Source organism: Rissa tridactyla, chromosome 1, assembly GCF_028500815.1.
Source record: "Rissa tridactyla isolate bRisTri1 chromosome 1, bRisTri1.patW.cur.20221130, whole genome shotgun sequence".
NCBI lineage: Eukaryota > Metazoa > Chordata > Aves > Charadriiformes > Laridae > Rissa > Rissa tridactyla.
In genome coordinates, this window is record NC_071466.1 from 174,305,860 (window position 1) to 174,326,039 (window position 20,180).

The 20,180-nt window shown below is 38.0% G+C and overlaps 1 protein-coding gene across 2 annotated transcripts in view; it reads right to left on the bottom strand.

Moving 5' to 3' along the window:
- The window catches only part of TMTC2 (transmembrane O-mannosyltransferase targeting cadherins 2), a 193,696-nt gene that overhangs the window by 34,253 nt on the left and 139,263 nt on the right, over positions 1-20,180 (bottom strand). The window contains exon 3 of one of the 2 annotated variants that reach the window (XM_054207348.1): positions 13,510-13,981. In XM_054207348.1, the coding sequence (XP_054063323.1) occupies positions 13,510-13,981 (472 nt within the window). Of the gene's footprint in view, positions 1-13,152; positions 13,982-20,180 lie in introns of both variants that reach the window. The other variant, XM_054207339.1, reaches the window with a different exon arrangement.

The window sequence follows — 20,180 nt, forward strand, 5'->3', positions numbered from 1 at the left end:
CACATTAACAGCTGAAAGCTCCATATTGCCCTACACGGAGCACTGGGCCACGGCTAACAGACTATTCAAGAATTAGAGAATTTTGTGAAACAATTCTGACAGCAGAGGATGTCTCAGTATAAATAAACTTGACGTAGCATGTGGCTTGTATAGAAAAAAAATAATTCTTTTTCTTATGTTCTTCAAGATTATACCTTTAAAACAGATACATTCCTGTAATCAGACTCAGCTCCCTCCTGATGAAATTACAGGTGCTAAACTAGGAATTAAGAGAGTTATATTTTGCTCCCGGCTCTGTTGCTGGTCTGTTGTTCGGACCTGTTGTTCGGGAGGCTTCCCCTCCTGATGCCTTTCTATTTGTATTCTTGGCATTTGTTACTCATCCATTAACTGCAAGCTTTTTCTGCCATGGATGGTATCTCACTATGGGTTTGCACAGTGCCTACTACAACAATACAGCTGGATGCTAATGGAACATAAACGTGTGATAACCTCTGGAGGAATGAAGTAAAGGAAGTGGAAGAAGTGTTCTGCAATACAGCTGAGAGATGAAAGGAACATTTCCCCACAGAATTAGTATTCTCACAAAATGAGGGCCAAGAAAACTAAGTTATTTACAGTTTAAACATTGTGGGAACATTGATATTTGTGTATGCATTTTATATTTTTATCTCTGTTCTGAAGTTTTGTTAAAGGATCATCCTTCCTAAAACACAGAAGACAAAGCTTGCATTTGGTTAAAATAAAAAAATAATTAAAAAATAAAAAGTAAAATCTGGCATTCCTTTGAGTCTTTTGAGGACTTTTGAGTGTGGTCTACTTCATCCTACTGGGGGAAAAAAAAAAAAAAAGGCTGAGATTTGCAACAGAGGTCAACAAGTTTCCAATATCCAAATATTCTAAATTATCTTTTGTTGGGTAATGCACAAAGAAAGAGCACAACACTAGTTACATCGTTCACACTTGAAAGGTTATAACCATAGCTATAAAGAACAACACCTTTTCCTCCTTGTCAAAAGGTTAGATTCAGCAGCAGCTTATGGCTTTTTCCTTTCAAGGGTACTACTTGATAAAGCAGAGTGGTGCTCCACTCTTTAGCATTCACAGTTCATCAGGCATTCACTTTGCTCTAGAGAGGGAAAGAGTTTCATGAACGGAGGCACAATAAAAATTCTGGAAGCTCAGTTGCACGCTCAAAAAAAGGCAAAGAAGAGCGCCCAACATTTTAAATAGTTTTTCTACAATACAGACACACTATCTCTCACAAAGATATTCTGAAGACAAATTAGATAATGTTTGTTGAGTGGTTTGAGAACAGAAAAGTTCATGCAAATGCTAAAGGTTACTATTTTGAAAGTTGAACAGGTTTTGTACAAGTTCTGCTAAGAGAACATTATGGTTTGTACAAGGTATTTATGTTTTTCCTATTATTCCAAAGAAATAATGAATTTTTCAAAATGTCATACAAGTATTCATACCATTTGCAATAATTTGCCTCCAAAAGCTTGTTAATAGGCATATTTTGATCAAGTTACCTCATTTTGCTAACTCAACAGCAAAAGTGCCCTGTTTCTTTTTTCCTAAAGGGATAAATGGTTTCTATATACTCATAATTTATGAGTTTAATCTACTTTATACATTGATTTTTTTATTATTATTTCAGTGGGTATGTGGTAATGTTGAGACAGCCTGTATATTAGAGATTTACCACCTCCCAACTTTCATATATTATTCTTCTTTTTATTAAGAGTGTTATTTATATTGTTTGTTCAACACTTCATCTCTTGATCAATTCCAGGGCTTTTGGAATGACAGCAGGTGAAAGAAAAACATAATTGAAAACTATGCAGAGCTCTGAAAGCTATCCAACACCATATCAGCATGGGTACTGAACCAACTGGCTTTTGGCTGACAGCGCTTCACTTCTGTTCCTTGGTTTTGAAACCCTGATGCAAATGGGTATGAATGCATGACACTTTTTCAGTAGTTTCTGATATACCCGCTCCACTTGCTAGGTTACAGAAAATTAACTTTTCCTCCTCAAATGATAGTACAGTGGCTCTGTCAGCTCAATAAACCTGAGAGATGATGCTGTGCAGCTGCTAAAGTGTTCGTAGGCTTCACCACTTACTCTGTTTAGTCTAGAGTATGGACTCCTTGTTCTGCCTAGGACATACTTGCAGATTTTGGCAATCCAATCACCTTTAACCTAATCTCAAATGCGTGAGGGCTCTACAATCTAACTAAATAGTAAATATCACATTAATGGAGTCTTTAGCACGCACCCAGAATAAAGCAAGCCATCAAAGAAAAATGATAGGTATACTCACATACTCCCACTTCTGCTAGACACCCTGATTCACTACACGTGACAGACTACTGTATGAAAAAAAATCTCACCAGTACCTTTACTTGAGGTGCCACAGGATCAAATAACACTTCCTTACTGTTTATAGTTATGTATCAACTATGTGAAATATTTTCAGGGTAACATTATAGAAACTCTTAACAGCATAGCCCTCACTCAGGACTGGTCAACAAACAAGTTCAGGAAGAAAAATGCTTCCCAACCACTCATCTCTCAGATGGAGGTACCATGTCATGTCTCCCAGGAGCTGCCTCAGTGCAGCCAGAGTGCTACATGAACAGTCCTTCCACTTCTCCCACAAAAGAAAGACAAAATTCCAGACAAAGCTGTCCTGTAAACCAGATTCAGCCCACGAAACCACTGCTTATACTGCAAGAACCTCGAAAAAGATTCAAACCAGAAATCACAACCTCACTGCAACTTTGTAGGCATTCTTCATAAATGAACAAATAAACACAATACCAACACACACATTGTTCTGAATATGTCCTCCCATTTCCCAGTCTTTGTACAATTCAGTTTTGTTTAATGTTCTCCTCTGATGTAGATACTCCGATTAAGCTAAAACTACTGCAAGATCATGGACTTGAAAATACAACAGTTTTCTACCTCCGAGCTGTGCTGGTACACCCCAACGCACCAGGAAACAGCTTCTCAGCTGACAGAAAGGTAATGACAAAAGATTGATAAACACAGATTACATTTTATTTCAATAGAAATCCCATTGTCAAAGGCGATAACTGCTGGGGGTTATTTCAGGGCGGTGCTCTATGACACAGCAACTCTGGTGGAATTAAAATGTTAAGGAATTCCTGCGTCTACCACCCTCCAGGCCATTCAGTTCTGCCATCCTATCCCTCACACTAACGTTTTTAGGAAGGCTATAGTATGAATCAGATGAATGAAGTGATCCAGGTTAGAAAAAAAAAAAAATAAAAAGAGAAAAGGTAGATCACAACACCTTCAACATCTAACCTAGTCACTGCACGAACTGACGGCAGAGCCCAAAGACACCTTGATTTGCACAGCTTGGTTAACTATGCGTGCACTGCAAGTGTGTAAACACTGTAAGCCATTACTGCCATAAAGTTCCCATACCATAAAACTTCACAAGGGTCAGGAACAAAGCAGTCAACCAGCGCTGACCTGAAACTCTCACAAGGAATTGTATTTTGTAGCACCGATGAGCTCAAATCATTCAAGAAAGCGAGAGGAGGCCGCGGCAGCAGAAAAATACAAGTGGAAGAGGAGAACTCTCAGCACCCCAGACACCTCAGGATTGGCCCTGAGGAACACTTCAGAGCACCAAACTGACTCAGGAAAGGAGGCAACCATGTACTAAAGATGCCAAAATATGCACTTTTTAAACACCAGGCATTGTTCTAAAAAAAAAAATTATCATATATTTCAAAATCATCACTTATGTCCTGAGTGGTGAACTGTGAGACAGCCTCCTGCAGAAATGGAAGGGTGCACTTAACCAACTGAAATGACAGCTCTGGTCCTCAAAGCTAAAAGTAGATGGATCATGTTAGCTCCTTTCCAGGAAAGGGGAACAGAAAGGACAGCATCCTGGAAACGTGCCAGAGGAGCCACAGTGCAGGGGATAGGAAATCAGTGCTAGGGTTTGTCAAACCAAGAGAATCAGAGTGCTCAAAGGACGTATGTCAGACTTGGAAAAGGCAAATTAGTGCCTATCCAGGAAGCAGGCTTCTTATGACACTTTAAGTTGTATGGTTTTGTTTTGTTTTAAATAACTTATTAAGGCAAGAGAGAGCCTGTGAAGCTTTGCCAGTCAATACGCATCCACACTGGTATGGAAATACAGGTGGCAGGGAAGAAGATGAGTCATAAAATGACTTTCTCCATCTTTTGCCAGCAGTGCAACTGAAGACACTAAAATGATTAACTAGCATCTTTAATAGTTCATATTCCAAATACCTTCTGTGTTCTAAGAACTGAAAGAAAAGTTCAGTGTGGTAGCGCATGCAAGCAAAGAGAAGGACACTGAGCACTCAGTCCCTCTATTTTGTGACCTTTTCTGTAATTTAAAACAAAGCTATGTGCAAACTTTTTGCACATAGTATAATTGCATCAGCCATCATTTAATTTTTACATGTGTGAGGGCTGGCAATGAAGACAGTCCAAGCTTGAGTGGGAATAAAACTCCCTGTTACAAAGGAAGGCTATTGGAAATCTTAATAAAATACCTGTATTACTCAATCTACACTGGGATTTTACACTGCCAGAAGAGGTACAAAGAGGCATGTGTGTAAATTATTGTCCTGTCCACACTAAAGGTTAGTTTCTTTACCAGATTTATGTAATGGGACCTCAGCACATACTGGTATGAAATCCATTACGGATAGGAAAATGAAGACATGTAACCCATGGCGAAAATAAGTATGTAAAGAACGATTTTTCACCGTTGGCATATTTTGAAGACAGGGAAAATAATGAAACAACTGGATGACTATCTAATGCATTTAAACATGCTCAGCTTGAGAACCAACCTGGATAACTTCATTTTCCTCTAATTAACAGTAACTTTCCCTCAGAAAAAAAATCAGGCTAGTTCCATAGAACACATGAATATAGATGGAAGGCCTGACTTTTAATCAGACCAGGAAAAAAGATCTGTCATTTTCTGGCAAAGAAAATACCGAACTTAGTCCATCTCACTTGACATGCTACAAAAGAAACCCATCTTGACAAAGCCAATCCCTCCTTGACCAGCGGTGGCATTTGTTTGCACTGTAGTTTTCAGCACAGATGAGTTTGCTGAATGATTTTGCAGAGCACCACCCGGAAGGCAGGGGAAGAAATAACAGTCTGATGAGTCCATGTCTCAAAACAGAGTAATAGAGTCCACGTCTCAGAATTGTTTATTTCTTTAAATTCTTAGTATATGCAAAGGTGATAAAAAGCCTAGCTAGTAGCTAATAACAGACTCTCTTCCTATTCCCCTGCTATTTAGGATTCACAGATTAGAGATGCTGTTGGACTACAATCAAGGGAAAAAAAATAGTATCCTTGTCTCCAGTCCTCTCTCTATATAAAGGAAGAATATTGGGCTTTCTGGTATCCTGCTGAAGGAGAAGCAGATATCCCACAGTGACTTGGGTTTCAAAGGAAATTACAGCACTACTGTAGAACTGAGAGAGAGAACACTGCCACTGGAGAATAAATTCAGACTTTGAACTGAAGTGTAAACCACTTTCCTTCAGCTCTCCGACATAGTTAGCATAACCAGACTGTTTTGCTGAGGCTGGGCTGCCTGTGGGCTGCTCCAGTGCTCTAAATAACTATGGCTGTTTCCCAAACAACTTACTAATGGCCATTCCTTCCACACTTTCTAATCATCCACAGCAGCAGTACCACCCATTTAGAGAGCCCTACACTGTTTTCAGAGAGTAATCTTTGTATTTAACTTTCAAACAATTCTTCTCTTTAAAGCTGTTACAAGTGGCAGACAGAAAAAACTATTTCCTATTTATTTCAAGAACTCTGAAGCATGCAATACAACATTTATCCTTCAAATTCTGCCATTTCGTTAAGAACAAAGACACCAAATTTACCACGGTATATCTTACATAATTTATATACAGCAATAACAGACTTATGTAGCTACATAAATTTATACATTACTAATTATATTTTTAATATATAATTATAACCTTTGAATTTTTTACTTATGAGATCATTATCAGGTGCATTTCCCACAGTAACTTTACAGTAATTTCTTCTTAAAAACATAGCCAAACTTAACTTTCTGACCAAAGTTGAAAATAATAATGGAAGTCAAGGAAAACATCCATGCAACATCTAGTCAAAAGATTAAGTACCAGAAAGTTCTGGTGAAGGTGTTGGGAAGATTGATGATTAGTTGGTGTTACGTTTCTCTGACAAAGTGGACTAAAAATTATGCCAAGAATCACCGTAATGACTATGTATCCTGATATTTATTTAGCAACTAGCTTCTTAGGGATATTGTACCATCATAAATGCGGTGAGGTTTTAATACAATAATGAGTCACCAAAATTTAAAAAATGATCCAATATCTAATGGAAATAGTTAGTACGAGTTCCATTCCAGAGGGGAAAAGTAAGATTTAAGTGGCTTGTTCAAAGGCTGAAGAAGAGCTCATTAGCAAACCTAAACCAAACTTGTGAATACCTAATTCAGATGCTATGCTCATATCACTGATATTTCTTAATAGTGATAATACTATGCAAAACTTTTCCGCATAATTATTAACAGGTTTTATATATTTTTTAAATCTGCTGGTTTATGGCAATCTGTGCACTGAAATTACTTTTCTCTTAAGCCTTGTTTTTCAAAAACAGAATTTTCCATTCACTGCAGTATTATTTGAGTCAGACCTTTACCACTTTTAGAGTGATTTTATTATTATTGAAGTGAAATGAACCAAAGGAGCAAGAAATAATTACTGTGCAGAGTGATATTTTGGGCTATTAGCCCAAAGATGAGTTGGCGTTTTACTACCAAATTGCTTATAAAAAAAAGAATATATGCACAAAAACATTGAAATGCAATCCCAAATGCTCGAAGTATGTTTAAATGCCCGATGCGGTGTTTGTTAAAAAACACTATTCTGTTTAGGAGGCATAAAAAAAAGTGTGGTGAACAACTAGCTGTGTGCCAGAACAATAGCTATGGAAAACTAAACTCTAAAGGTATTACAAGAGAATCCAGCTGCTTCTTGTCAGTAAAATGTAACCTTTTAATAATAAGCATATTCTAAGAATGCCATACTTCTTTAAAATATTTCTTCTCCTTTTTTCTCTAGTCATCACTACTGATGCGAAAACATTAATAATCATGGAAAATACTGGTTTCTTGCATCCTTTTTGTTTTGAGGGAAATATGGCTTCTTTACCTAGTTTACTACAAGGTATTATAACTATTTTTCCTCGCTGCACTATTAGTTGGCATTTTCATTGTCTGCTGAAGAAGGGACCTCTTACTGACAGCTACTGTTGGCAAGAAATCATTTTCTAAGAGTAGATAAGGATAAGAGCAGCAAGCTGTCAAATCAGATGGAAACAGCTTCTAGTATTTACTTTTACCCAAGTGCACAGAACTAGAGTGCACAATCTCTACAATGACAGGCATGGATTTTTTTTTATTTATTTATTTTTTTAATCAGAGGAGCAACTCTTGGGTGAGAACAAATTTGGGTACCTGTTTAATGATAAAAAAATTAGGTAAATAGAACAAAACTAACCCACGTGATTTTTTTTCCCCCCCTACACTAACACTTGAAACAGTTTGTATAGCAAATACATTTGCTTGCTGCATTAGTATTGGTAAAATAGAGGAAATTAACACTACAAACATGGATAACAAATGAAATTTTGTGTTTTAAAAAATACTAAAAACAAAGAGTATCTTTTTTGCAGTTCAGATCAAAAAGCAAGTATTATGCTACATAGATGAGATTAAATAAGCTAAATTCTAAACTCAGCTTTAAGAATTCCTTCAATTTTATTTAGCAGATGGTATTAGTCAACTAAACAGTAAGCTAATTACATAAAATTACATTAAAACTATAAATGAAACAAAACCACAATTGCTACTTTTTTATGACAGCTGAGCATACAGCTACTCCATACATTGTTGTTCACCTAAGATACTTCAGAATCTGAACTTCATATTCCTATCTTGACATTCACATACAGAAGCAGTCCTTACCAGTCCTATGATAAACTAATGATAAGGAGGAAGGAAAGAAAAAAAAAGAAAAAAATGGGGGAGGGGAGGGGAGGGGGGGGTGGAAGCAGGGAGGGGGAAGGAAAATATCCATGAAGTTCCAGGGAACAAAACTGATCAAGGCTGAATGCTATGCCAAAGATGCCAAGAAAGCAGAGGAAGATCTTTAAATCTTCTACAGGCACAAATATAGCAGAATGAGGCAGGAAGATCTCACAACCCTGTTGGCAAAGGGGAAAAAAAAAGAGAAAAGTAGGACAGGGAAAAGGAACATTGCGGTCCAGAAGAGTATTTCAGTATTAAAATATCTTCTGAAAACATTAAGCAGAATTGAATGATTCACACTGACGAGAACTGGGAGTAGGAGGAAGAGTGGAAAGATAGAAGGAAAGTGGCTCTCTATATTCTTATGGAACAATCTCTATATTCTTCTCTGTCAACACCATGTCTTCGTCTTATTGCTGCCCACTGAGAACAGCAGGATAATTGATGTAAGAAGCAAGATGCTGAGAACAGGATTTTTAACTCTAAGTAGGACTATAAGACCACAAATTATCTGAATGATCTTGCCAGAAAGATATTTTTATTATTATTATTTATATTTTTTTTTCAGTCTTTGTGTCAATCACCTAGCAGGAGCATCTAAGCAATTTCACTCCAGCAGTAGAGTTTATTTGAACCAAGAAACACGGCCTTCTCACCCCAACTTTGTCTTCATGTGACAGATATTAAGGATTTTATTTTTTTCCTTGCAGAACGGAGTCAGGAAGGGAATGAATCACACATGCAAGTCCCACTGACCTGCCCAAGATGTGAACATATGATGTTTCACTAACACTAATACGTGACAGAACAAAGACAAACATCTGAGCAACATGCAGAACTGGTTCTGAAGCCAAAAGTACCATGTGCGAGACAGGGCTTATCAGAGAGGGTATAGCACCACAATTCTGTGGTAATACTGCTTTTGGAAGCAGCCTAGTATCCATTTCATGTTGTACATTCCATTGAAAAGAGAAGTCACATATATGAATTTAGCAAGACTTGAACGCACGGTTAAAGTTAGCAGATGAACTAGCGTTGACCTGATAACCCGGTGTAGCAGGTCAACTAGTTCCAGAAAGGATGTTCAAAGCTTACTGACAAATGTCACAGCAAACACCAGGAGACTAAAATTTCATCAGTAAATATGACCAAGCAATTAATACCTCTGCAGCAGTCTAACAGGCTAAGCCTTTCTCTGTTATCTTCTACTTCTTTAATCAGTGTCTATAACAGCACAGCAAATATATCTGAACATCAAAGATCATTATGATGTGGACTGCAAGGTACAAAGTGGCCTGGAGGAAAAAGATTATGCTTTTTGAAGCCAACTTTTGGTATTACAGAGAAAACTAGAGATAACAAGGCATAATGGGAACAATTATTTTGTGTGTCATTATAATTTTATATTAAACACAAGGTAATCATCACCACAGAATGACTCTCAGTCTAATTGAAAAAGATGTGAGAGCTACCACCCATTTTTAACTTTTTTGTTTGCTTTTACATTTTGGGAGGCTTTCTTCACTATCAAAGAACTCTCAAATAATGTGAGCTGTTTTATGTCAGTTGGGCTGCTCATTAAGTTGAAGGCAGCACAGAGAAACACTTGCGCCTTTCCCTCCCTAGTGTCAAAACACGTATACAGCCACTTCTGGATCCATAAACTACATTAATCAATCTTGCCTATTTTTCCCTCAAGTGCTGACAAACCATAACGAGGCAAGCCTCAGATCACTTTAAAGATATTTGAAATACTACTCATAAGCAAAACGGCAGATGAACAAGCCGAGTAACAGATGCAGCCAAGGCCATCCCAAGTCCTCCTACGACTCCACCAGCTAACGGCCGGCAGCTGCCTGCCGCACAGCGGGGCAGCCAGGAAAGCCGGCATGTACGTGTCACCACCTTCTACTTACTTGACTCTCCCATGGTGTATTTTGGGATTCTTTGAGGGATGAGCCTTGTACAGTGCTTTTGAGTATTTTTCGACATTGTTAGTGATTGACAAGAGCAGCCTGGAGAAATGTAAATTACAGAAAGGCTGTGGCTGCCTGCGGGGGGTAGATGCTTTCTCACCTGAGGCAGAAAGCTTTTCCTCTGCCTGCAAGGTGCCTGTGAGGGGCCAGAAGAAAGCGCTGATGAGGCATCGATTGCCCATTTCTTCACTGAGGATTGAAGATGGAGAAGCCTCTGAACAACTTTGCCTGTAAATCCCACAGCAGCAGAGGAGATTATATTCTTACACATACTAAAATGCAGAGGACCTGATTATAAACCATCACCATGTGACATAACTCCATTTCCAAAGCAGTTCAGTTGCATTAGTACACAAATGCACCTGTGCTAATAGCTTGCCTCTCAAACGACCTTATTAGTACAGCACATCAGCTCAATGTTGTTGCACGGCATCCAGACACACAGGGGCTTTCATCCTGCTAGGCCAGAATACAGATGGAAGTGGAACAAAACACTCGGCTCCTTGCTTGAGCAACACCAGTCTTCGTGCATTTCTACTTCTTTATCAGTTCCCACACAGGAAGTTTTAGAAGGGATCCCTCTTTGCTTTTTAGCCTAGGACAGAAGAAGCTCTTGTTCAGAAGCTTTTTGCAGGAGGACTGAGGAAAAGCAGAACCATCAGGGAAAATAATCCCGCCGCTCAAAAATGATCAGAAGTAAGAAAATACTCATGAGGAGAAACAACCGCAAGTTGAGGAAAACAGAGAAACAAGGAACGTCAGCCTCTTCTTAATAGCCTAAAAGGAAGGAGAACACTTCTCCACTCTACCGTTTGACTGAGCAGTCCATTGTCTCACTGTCTGAATAGCCTATTTATCACTAGCTTTCATAAAACTAAAAAAAAAACAGGCAAACAAAAATAAATTGTTTTTCCTACGTCAACCTCATTTAATTACTGAAGAGTAGTTTGAATTGTTGATCTTCTAATGCTTTGCCGGGATTGGCAGCCAGTCTAGTCCAGTCAGGCTTGCCTGATTGTATGAGAAATAGAAAATAAAATTAGCATAGTCAAAGCCAGGGATAATCTAGGAAGTATTCACAATAATGAATAGAGTTGGGTGACAGGTCGCTTTAGCTGGGATTTTCAGATACCCAGCCTTGTTACAATGTGTGTGGGCTAGTAAATATTCAGCAGAAGTTTAACAGGATATTTTAAGGAGATTTACAGTCAGCTCAGTCATGTCTATATCATCACACTGACGTGCTGTCTTTGCTTTTGCATATCTTACAAGAAACTTAATGTCAGCTTATATGGCAAGAAACCAGACGATCACATATACATAAGCCTGTGCATACTGAGACGTGTACGATGAAAATAGCTCGCCTTGTCTCCTGAGAGCATAATACCCAGTAGTTTAGTTTCCAGACAACACTGCAGCCAATCCTACTATTGAACAAAAATTAGAATTATTTTTTTTAACCACAAAAACTGGCTCAAAGCAAGCAGACAACTATTAATACAGTCTAGGATATATGGGGATCTCCACCAAGGATAAAAATGGAACACACATTAACTATTTAATTAAGTGCACACATACTCTTTTCTTTCCAATAAACGCCAGTGTTTTAATGCAAGCTTTATATCATCACTAAACTGGTAAGTCTCATAGCATCATATAATCATTCCAGTGCACTATCTTGCTGTTCATTTCTTGCCCTCCTGCTCTAGTTTTGAAAAAAAAGTAAAAGAAATGGGATGTGCTTGTTCATGGTTAATAAAAAGTCACTTACTGCAGCAATAAGTTTAAGAATTTTACCTAGGGCAACAAAGCATATGAAGAAGAGTTACAAATACAGACTGACGTCTGACAAGCTACTATAATGCTGCTTTGCAAGGCATCTTATCTGCCATATCTACTTTTTCCACTCCCTGTCAGCATTTGCCTCATACTATCACAGCTTTTAGACTATGGTATGATAACTGTCTAACCAAGAAGCACACCTCTGTCAGCAAATGACTTTGCATCATATAATGGGCTACTGAGCAAAGAACTGGAAAAACTCAAATGCAATATGGCCAAGCACTGTCAAATTTTTCTTTACAGAAAGGCAAAGCAATCAAGTCATCCCTTCTCACTTCTGATGAATTGTAAATAACGAAGGTTTAGTCAATGCCTACATTGCACTCACAGGTGGTATTTTGACCGTTCTCATATAAACTTGTTCGTATGCCAAGAGTAGTACAGCCAGGCATCAAGGACTTCAGGATCGCAGCTGGATCTGCCATATATGCTGAAACCACAGAGCCACAGCTAAACATTGTTACTGAACCCCAAACTAGCTGGTTTACTGCCTCTTTGGATGTGTTTACACTAGGTGTAGTCACATTTCATTAAGGTATAGATACAACCTTTGAGAGAAGTAGCTGGGCAACGTTACGAATAGCTGACATTTAGATATTAACGTGAAGGCATTACTATTTGACAATAACTCTTTACAGTACTTGTATGCAGGAGGAACTGCAGTCATTTCCTAGACTGAATGACATGACCTCATTTCCTCATTTTTATTATGTAGTATTGACGTTATTTGCATCAGGTGAAATAAAAAAAAACAGCACCTCCCTGACGCTGTCCTTTACTATTTCTCATATTTTCTAGTCATGGAGAACAGAACATTCGGTGAACATATGAAAAACCTTCATTAGCGTGATAGACATCAGACTCCAAATGGAAAATTACCAGGGTGGAGTCTGTAATACTAGTAATGCCTCTTTAATTCCAAAATACAGAATTAGGATCAATGAAAAACAAAGTAGCCTCTTACCTTAGGGTCTCATTTTCTCCATGTTAATGCCAAACCTGTAACACCTAATCAAAACACATTCCTGCTTTTCCTCATTTTTTACTACTGTACATACTACTGCAACTTAAAAGGACATTTCCTGAAGTGATATAATTTTTTTAGATATAGTTGATAAAATCAGACAATTCAAAAGCAAAGACAGATAGGAATAAATAAAACATTCACTATAAAGAGCAGAAATTACCTTTAGCAGGGTTTACTTTTATCCCTGACCTATACAGCATCTCCTCATTCTGCCAGTCCCCATTCCTGACCACAGTCTTGAGTCCATAGAAAACAATTAATGCAGCTGTGGAACAAAAAACCAAGTTCTTCAGACAGCGCTTTTGGGCTTTGACATAAAGGGCCCTGATACCTACTGTAACCAGCAGGCAGAAGCCCATACTAGGAACATACAGCACACGCTCTGCTATTACAAAGCCAACATAGAAAAATAGGTTTGTGGCAGGAACAAAGGGCACTATTAACAAAGACAGAGACAGAATGACAAGGTTCTCAGTTGAAGGAAGCTGCAGTTTCTGCATTTCATGCTTTTTTATACCATTCTCTTCTTTTGATGCAAAGCTTGACTTCACCTCCAGTGTCTTGTACTCTGTCTCTAAGTGGCAGCTATGCCCATTAGCATTCTGCTTGCCATTCATTACAGTTCTCCCGTTGCATTCTCTCTCATTGCTGGAGCCCTTCAAACTGAAGTAGGCAAGGAGGAGGAGTCCAGCATAGAAGGCCACAGTGTGTAGATTCCTCCAGTCACTGACTGCTTTCAGAAGAGGCACGGCATCCATAGACCAGTCAAAGCTGAGGGTATCTGGGCACAGCAACAGCCAGAGGTTCTTTGTTGGCAGGTAAAAGAAGGTCAGCGTACGTGTGAGAAAACTGTCCGAGTCAGCTGCTGGATTGTCAGAATTGGAAAAACTTGGTGGCTTGTTGCCCATCCAGTATAAGCGGACACCCAGCAGTGCAGTCCCCCAGGAGGTCAATAAACCAATGCTGAAGAAGAGGGTCAAATTCTTTCTCTGAAAGAACAAAACAAAACAAAAGACCCATCAGTATAAATTAACATCAGGTGTTTAATTCTGTAAATTATAAACAAAAGGAACCTAGAAATATCAGATACATTTTTTTTTCCTTGGTAATGGAAACAAGCACTATAGAACTTCGTTGCTGACATTTGCATCACGAAATGTTGGGATATGATATTGACCATAGACTAAAATAATAGGCTCTTTCATTTAAGCTATATCAAGCTTGTATCAGAGTCAAGCCTTTAAAGATCTTAGGGCTGTCGGTCCTTGCTTAAGATTTAGTTGTGTAACCCTTTGAAAGCCCTTTATTTTAGAGAAATTTTTGGAACCTTACAATAGTTCCTACATAACCTCCAAAATCCTTTCTTTGCTCCTAGCTGTGGCCAAAACACCAGTTTGCCTTAACTATTTTTAAAGTTTAAAGAATGTTCTAGTTCTGTTTTCCCTAATTAAAGTCTCCTCTACGGTATTTCACCTGAGAACCAAATAAACTTTCCAAGAAGGCAAGAGAGGAAATCAGACACAGATTCCATGTTTAGGTCTTCCAGCTCCTACCTATTAACTACAGTGACCATTTGGATCCTTCAGATCTGCCTACTACTGAAAGCCGCACTTCATTTTGCATCTTACAGCCAAACAGTATATTGGGGTTTTTTCTTCAAGCACACCATTTTAATAAGAGCTCTAAAACCTTTCACATTTTCATACCCATCTAAATAATATCATGTGAAGCATGCAGCTGCCTCCACCTGCCCATGTCATCATGCTAGCAACTCCAAGAACCTCCACTTATTTATGGAATAACTCAACATTTGCCAGCTGGAGCTCCTTTTTGCGTTGCCTCCCACCACATCCAAAAGCGCTTACTTATTCAAGTGCTTGCAGAAACATACCACTTCTGCCTAAATGAGAATCAGGAATCAAGATTTTCTCACCTATTTCTAGGACTGATGAGCTTAAGTTCTGCTCTCAATTATACTGGGCACCCTAAATGAAACCTGTTTTGGATTACTCTCTCTGCAGAAGAATCTGTAAAAGCTAAAATACGTGTATTTTTATATTTCAACTTCTCAGGTGCCTTTTGTAAGAAAAGAAAAACTATTTGCCAAATAGCTCCAGATACAGCATAAGCACTTTGATAATCTTTCCCCCCATTATTACAAAGAATTATTTGTCAATCATTTTTCATTTTATTAAGTCTGTTTTTTCCATCTCACACTACACATTCCTGGGATGGTTATTCAATATTTCCTCAGTTATTCAGAAGCAGGACCTCACACTGGAATGTTTTATCATATTTCTTTCAAACAGCTCATTTTTCTTCTTTGTGGGGGGACTCTCCCTCAGTATCATGAAATACAGATGATTGTGTTGCTCCATTTTAGATCAATTATCAATAGTTTTCTACCATCAGGTTACTGATGTTCCAGTAACAAGACGTGGTCTAGTCATCATAATTTATCTGCTTACCTTATGAAGAAATTTATTCTTTTTCATATGTCTATAGAGTTTCTCCTTGTGATGTTTAAAGTATTTTATGGCAGTTAGACTAATTCATTCAATTTTGAGGCAATAAGGAATAATTCAATGGAGGCATTAGTAGGGAACAAAGTTATAATGAGAATATTTACATACTTGTATCAGAACCTCCTAAAAATGCTGGCAGTTTTATACATGAAGCAAAGCGTGAGTCCACATATTTCATTTGCCATATTAATTCCAGTTTGATTTATTAGCTTTTGTACATTTCTATATCCTGGAAAATCAACATTTTTTTGGTAATAAATCAATCAAAACCCACATCTACACTTTTAGATGAATATGTTCCCTGGAAAACCTACTGTAACAACCTACTTGTGTTTGTAAGCTGGATAATACTTCACAACTCATCTCAGATACTGTTTCATCCCTGCCTGCCAGGACTGTTTAAATGCTTTTAATGTTATAAAGCTGTGTAAACTGGTTATCACCAAAACTCCCAACTAAGTTTATATTTGGAATAAAAAGATTATTCAGATTTCATGGATTTGCATGTATGCCCTCATAGTAGAGCCTTATGTCCCTGGTTCAACTTGTCCTTTCATTCCTGTCATATTTTGCTACATGAAAAATTTTCTGCCCACCCCTCTGGCTCAATTATTTTCAAACTCATTTCCTTCAAACATGCATATAAACAACTCTCAAATGTTAAATGTGACCTTTTTGCTCTTTTTATACACCCTTCTATAGTCTTGTAAGAGGAAGCAGCTTAGAAAGAAAGAGGCAGGGAAGTAAAAGATAGGGGGGTTTGTTCATTTGTGGTGTTTTTTTTGTTTTAATTAGAAATTCAAAGCAGGTCTTTGCTGGAAGACTATATACCACTCGAAAGATTAAGACATCCCAAATGCTAAGCAAGTGAAACTTGATTAACAGATGAGAAGAGAGCTTTCATGGATTGCTTAGACTACTAACTTAAAAACTGGAAGAAAATCTCTCTTTCCTAAAGATCTAACAATTGCACTTTTCAATTAAATGCAGAGAAAGTTCACATTACAAAGTTCTTTGACAAAACCATGTTAGAGCAGATACGTCGTTTCTCATGGATAATAGCAAAACCTGCTAAAAACTTTCAGGTCTTCTTCATACATCATAAAACAGTAACAATGAAAAGCTTGCCTCTTGCTCCTAGCCCTAGAATGCAAATAATCTGTACCTCAGAGCTAATCCATCCTCACTGCTGGAGTAACTACTTGCAGCCTCTCTTTTAAGCTTAAATTTAAGATCTGTAAGGTCTGGATCTTTACACTTCCTGGTTCTACAAAGAACACAACATTTCTATATGCAGTATTGTGTTTCATGCTTTAATAAAACTTCATTTAAAAAAAAAAATAAAAAAAAATTTACACCAACGTCAAATGAAATATCTAAGTGTTCACTCATGGAGCTCAGAGATATCCAAGTAGGTGGTTTTCTGCAGCCTATCTATTTATCATGCTGTAAAATACTAGTTAACTAGAGAAGGAGCTCTCATGGATTCTTTAGCTTAATTACCTGACTACAGAAGTGGAGTGCAAATATCCTCTTGTTGCCTCAGACACAAATGGTTTGCGTCCTTCCCCAGAAACTATTTCAGACGTGGATCTTCTCAAAATCCAGTAGCTTTACATCTTTTTAAAATTAACTACAGGTTAACTACTGCTACCAATATACTGTGTAACACTGACATGCCATTACGAATTTTCAGATTTCAAAGGACTCGGTCTAAAACCAAGACTAAAACTGTCACTAAGACTTAAAATTCTGTCACAAAAATCAAAGTAGGATGCCTTTTTATTATTTTTTTTTTTTAATCACACATAGATAGTGCTGGCTCAGAAGGGGAATGACAAACTCATTCCCCCTTTTCTGTCTCTCAACACTCATGATTTTTGCACAGCTTTTATCCCTCTGTACTAATATAGTCAGAGATAATTAGAAAAGCTTAGCTCACATTTAGGCTTCACTTTCTTCCAGGCTTTGTATAGCAAACCAAAGGAAAAAAACCAAAACAACCAACTGGTTACAGCAATTTATTAAAATTAAATAATATAATCAGTTCCCCAGTAGACTTTTGCCTGCAGAGAAAGTGCTTTCAAAACCAACTCTGCTCAGACAAGCACTTTCACCAGCAACTCTTCCTCTGAGCCTCCTGACAGCCTGTGCTCCTCCAACTGTGTACATTTAGAGTAACCCAGCAGCAGGAAGAGATCCTCTGTAATGCTTGGCAGAAAGGATTTGGATTACTGTACTCATGAGCCTTAATCCGGCCCATCTGCCATATGTTTTGACACCCCCATAAATCCTCTAACCTTTCATAAGTAGTCATTTTCATCTGGGGAAAAAATGAGCACTGATTTAGATCAGACTTAACATCTCTCCTGCCTGCTAACAGTCAAGTACCAGCACTACAATTTTAGTGTTTGTGACTGCAGAAACCTTTTTCATCTCCCCACGAAAATCCATCTGCATGACCCACCCACATTGCACATTTCCCTTGCATTAAATGCTAATTCCTCACTCCATTATACTGCTCTTAAATATGGCACTGCAGCAAATTTCTTGATTGGGCAGCCCCTGCCAAAGCTCACTCATCACCTAAGTGGTATCCAAAGGATTTTCAAAGGACACTGTTCTTTTAACCTCACCTTGTCCATTTCACACAGCAGCATTAAATACAGTACACGGTCAAGACAGTCCAGATATCAAAATCACCAGGGTTAACCACATACAAAATGTTATTTTTAGAACTCAAGAAATGCAGAAAGTAGTTAAGTCACAAGGCATTACTCACAGGAGTTTCTTTTCCAAGTTAGAACTCCTTGAATATACATTGGCTTGAGAACCGGGGCTTCCCAAAGTAGCAAAATGCTCCCAAATCACTAGACTGACAGCGTCTCGTTTCCAGGATAGGTAGAGGCTCCTGGATCACAGCTCAGATGAGTCTGAGCTGAACTAGAGTTCAAAACACATCCACACCAGGGGCAAAGCTATTTGACACAACTCCTACTTGAGTATGGGCTGGAAGGGGTACTGGGCTTTACAGCTCCCTCTCCACCTACCCAGTTTGTTCCTACTCGCATGACCCACTAAATGAGATTCACTCATTTACACTGGTGATACAACAGCAGCTGGCCTAAAGGTCGTTTTTTTTCTCTGAGTTGGAACTCTGCCTATAGCTTATCCAATATTGTGACCGACTATACATATTAAATGACATTTACTTCTAGTGTTATGAACCCACACAATTTTTCCTCAACAAGGGAGTTGGTACATTCATAAAACAACTGAAGATTATGTGTATGTATTTTTATTGCAATTAGCAAGTAGCACAAGCTAAGCAGTCCTTATGGCTGCTGACTTGCCTTACTAAAATTTAAATTGAGTTATAAATATGGGCATCTAAAATTGCCCAAAGTCTTCCTTTAAAAAAATCTTTAATTCTTTAATATGAATCTTTAAATTTAAAAAAAAAAAAAAAAAAAAACAAAAAAACCCAAAAAAACACAAAAAAAAACACCAAGAAAACACACAGCTAAACCTCTAACCTCTCAGCTGAGAAACTGATGACTGCCTAAAGCTACACAAGTATGAGATGTGGAACAAGTAGTTGGCTCTTCTTCAGAGAAGCATCAGGGATTATCACAGATCACAAGCAGCATAGTTTAAAAAATGCTGCTAAATAGGTAAAACACTATACTGAGACTACAGATGAAAGCACACCCTTCGAGACATGTGAAGTAATCCTTCCACTCTTCTCAATACCGGTAAATCCTAAAAGTGTCTGATTTCAGCACAGAACTTTCACAAATAAATGGAGGCACTGGAGTGAGGTCAGAAGAGGGCAATGATACTGATTAGTGATCTAGAAAAACACATCCCATGAGGAAAAAACGAACGTATGCTGTTTAGACACGACAGCTGCCTTCTAGCACATAAATGACTGCTGCAAACAGGAAAGGAATAATCTGTTATCTATACCCATGTCCAAAAGAATAATAAGCTTCAGTTCAAGAAAGGAAGATTCAGGTCAGCTATCAAGAGACACTTTCCACTGTCTGATATAGGGATGCACTGGAAAAATTTGCCATGGAAGTTGGCCCTGTGGCTTTATGCTGCCTTTAAGAATAAATTAAACGTGTAACTTTTTGGAAAGATAGAAGTATTGTCAGTCCTGAGTTAGGGACAAAATAACGCACTGTATGGCCTCTTGAGGTAACTTCTGGGCGTAACTTCCTCTGATTACCATAACAGTATCATCAGCATTTCTACTGAAAAGAAGCATACTTTTCTCTCTTTGTGACCTTTTAAAGGATAATCCATCCATGCTCTGGTCATTTCTGCATTAAGTACTAGAGCTTCCTGCAGTCCTACTTTGTCTTAACATTTGTTTCACTTCCCTCCAACTCAGGCAAAATGTTAGTTAATATGATCCTCGTGTTTTGTTCGCCCAGTCACATTAGCACCTTCTGAACATTTCTAAAATCCACTTCTTACAAACTAACACTTCTTTTTTCCCCAATCACCCACACTCTTAAGATATTATCTCATCCTAGAGCATATTTCTTAAAAACTACTGTGTATAAATACTTCTGCAAAGCAAAAAAAAAAAAAAAAAAGGGCAAAGAAAAGATTAATTATAAACATTCTGGGGCAGACAATTAATTATTTCTAA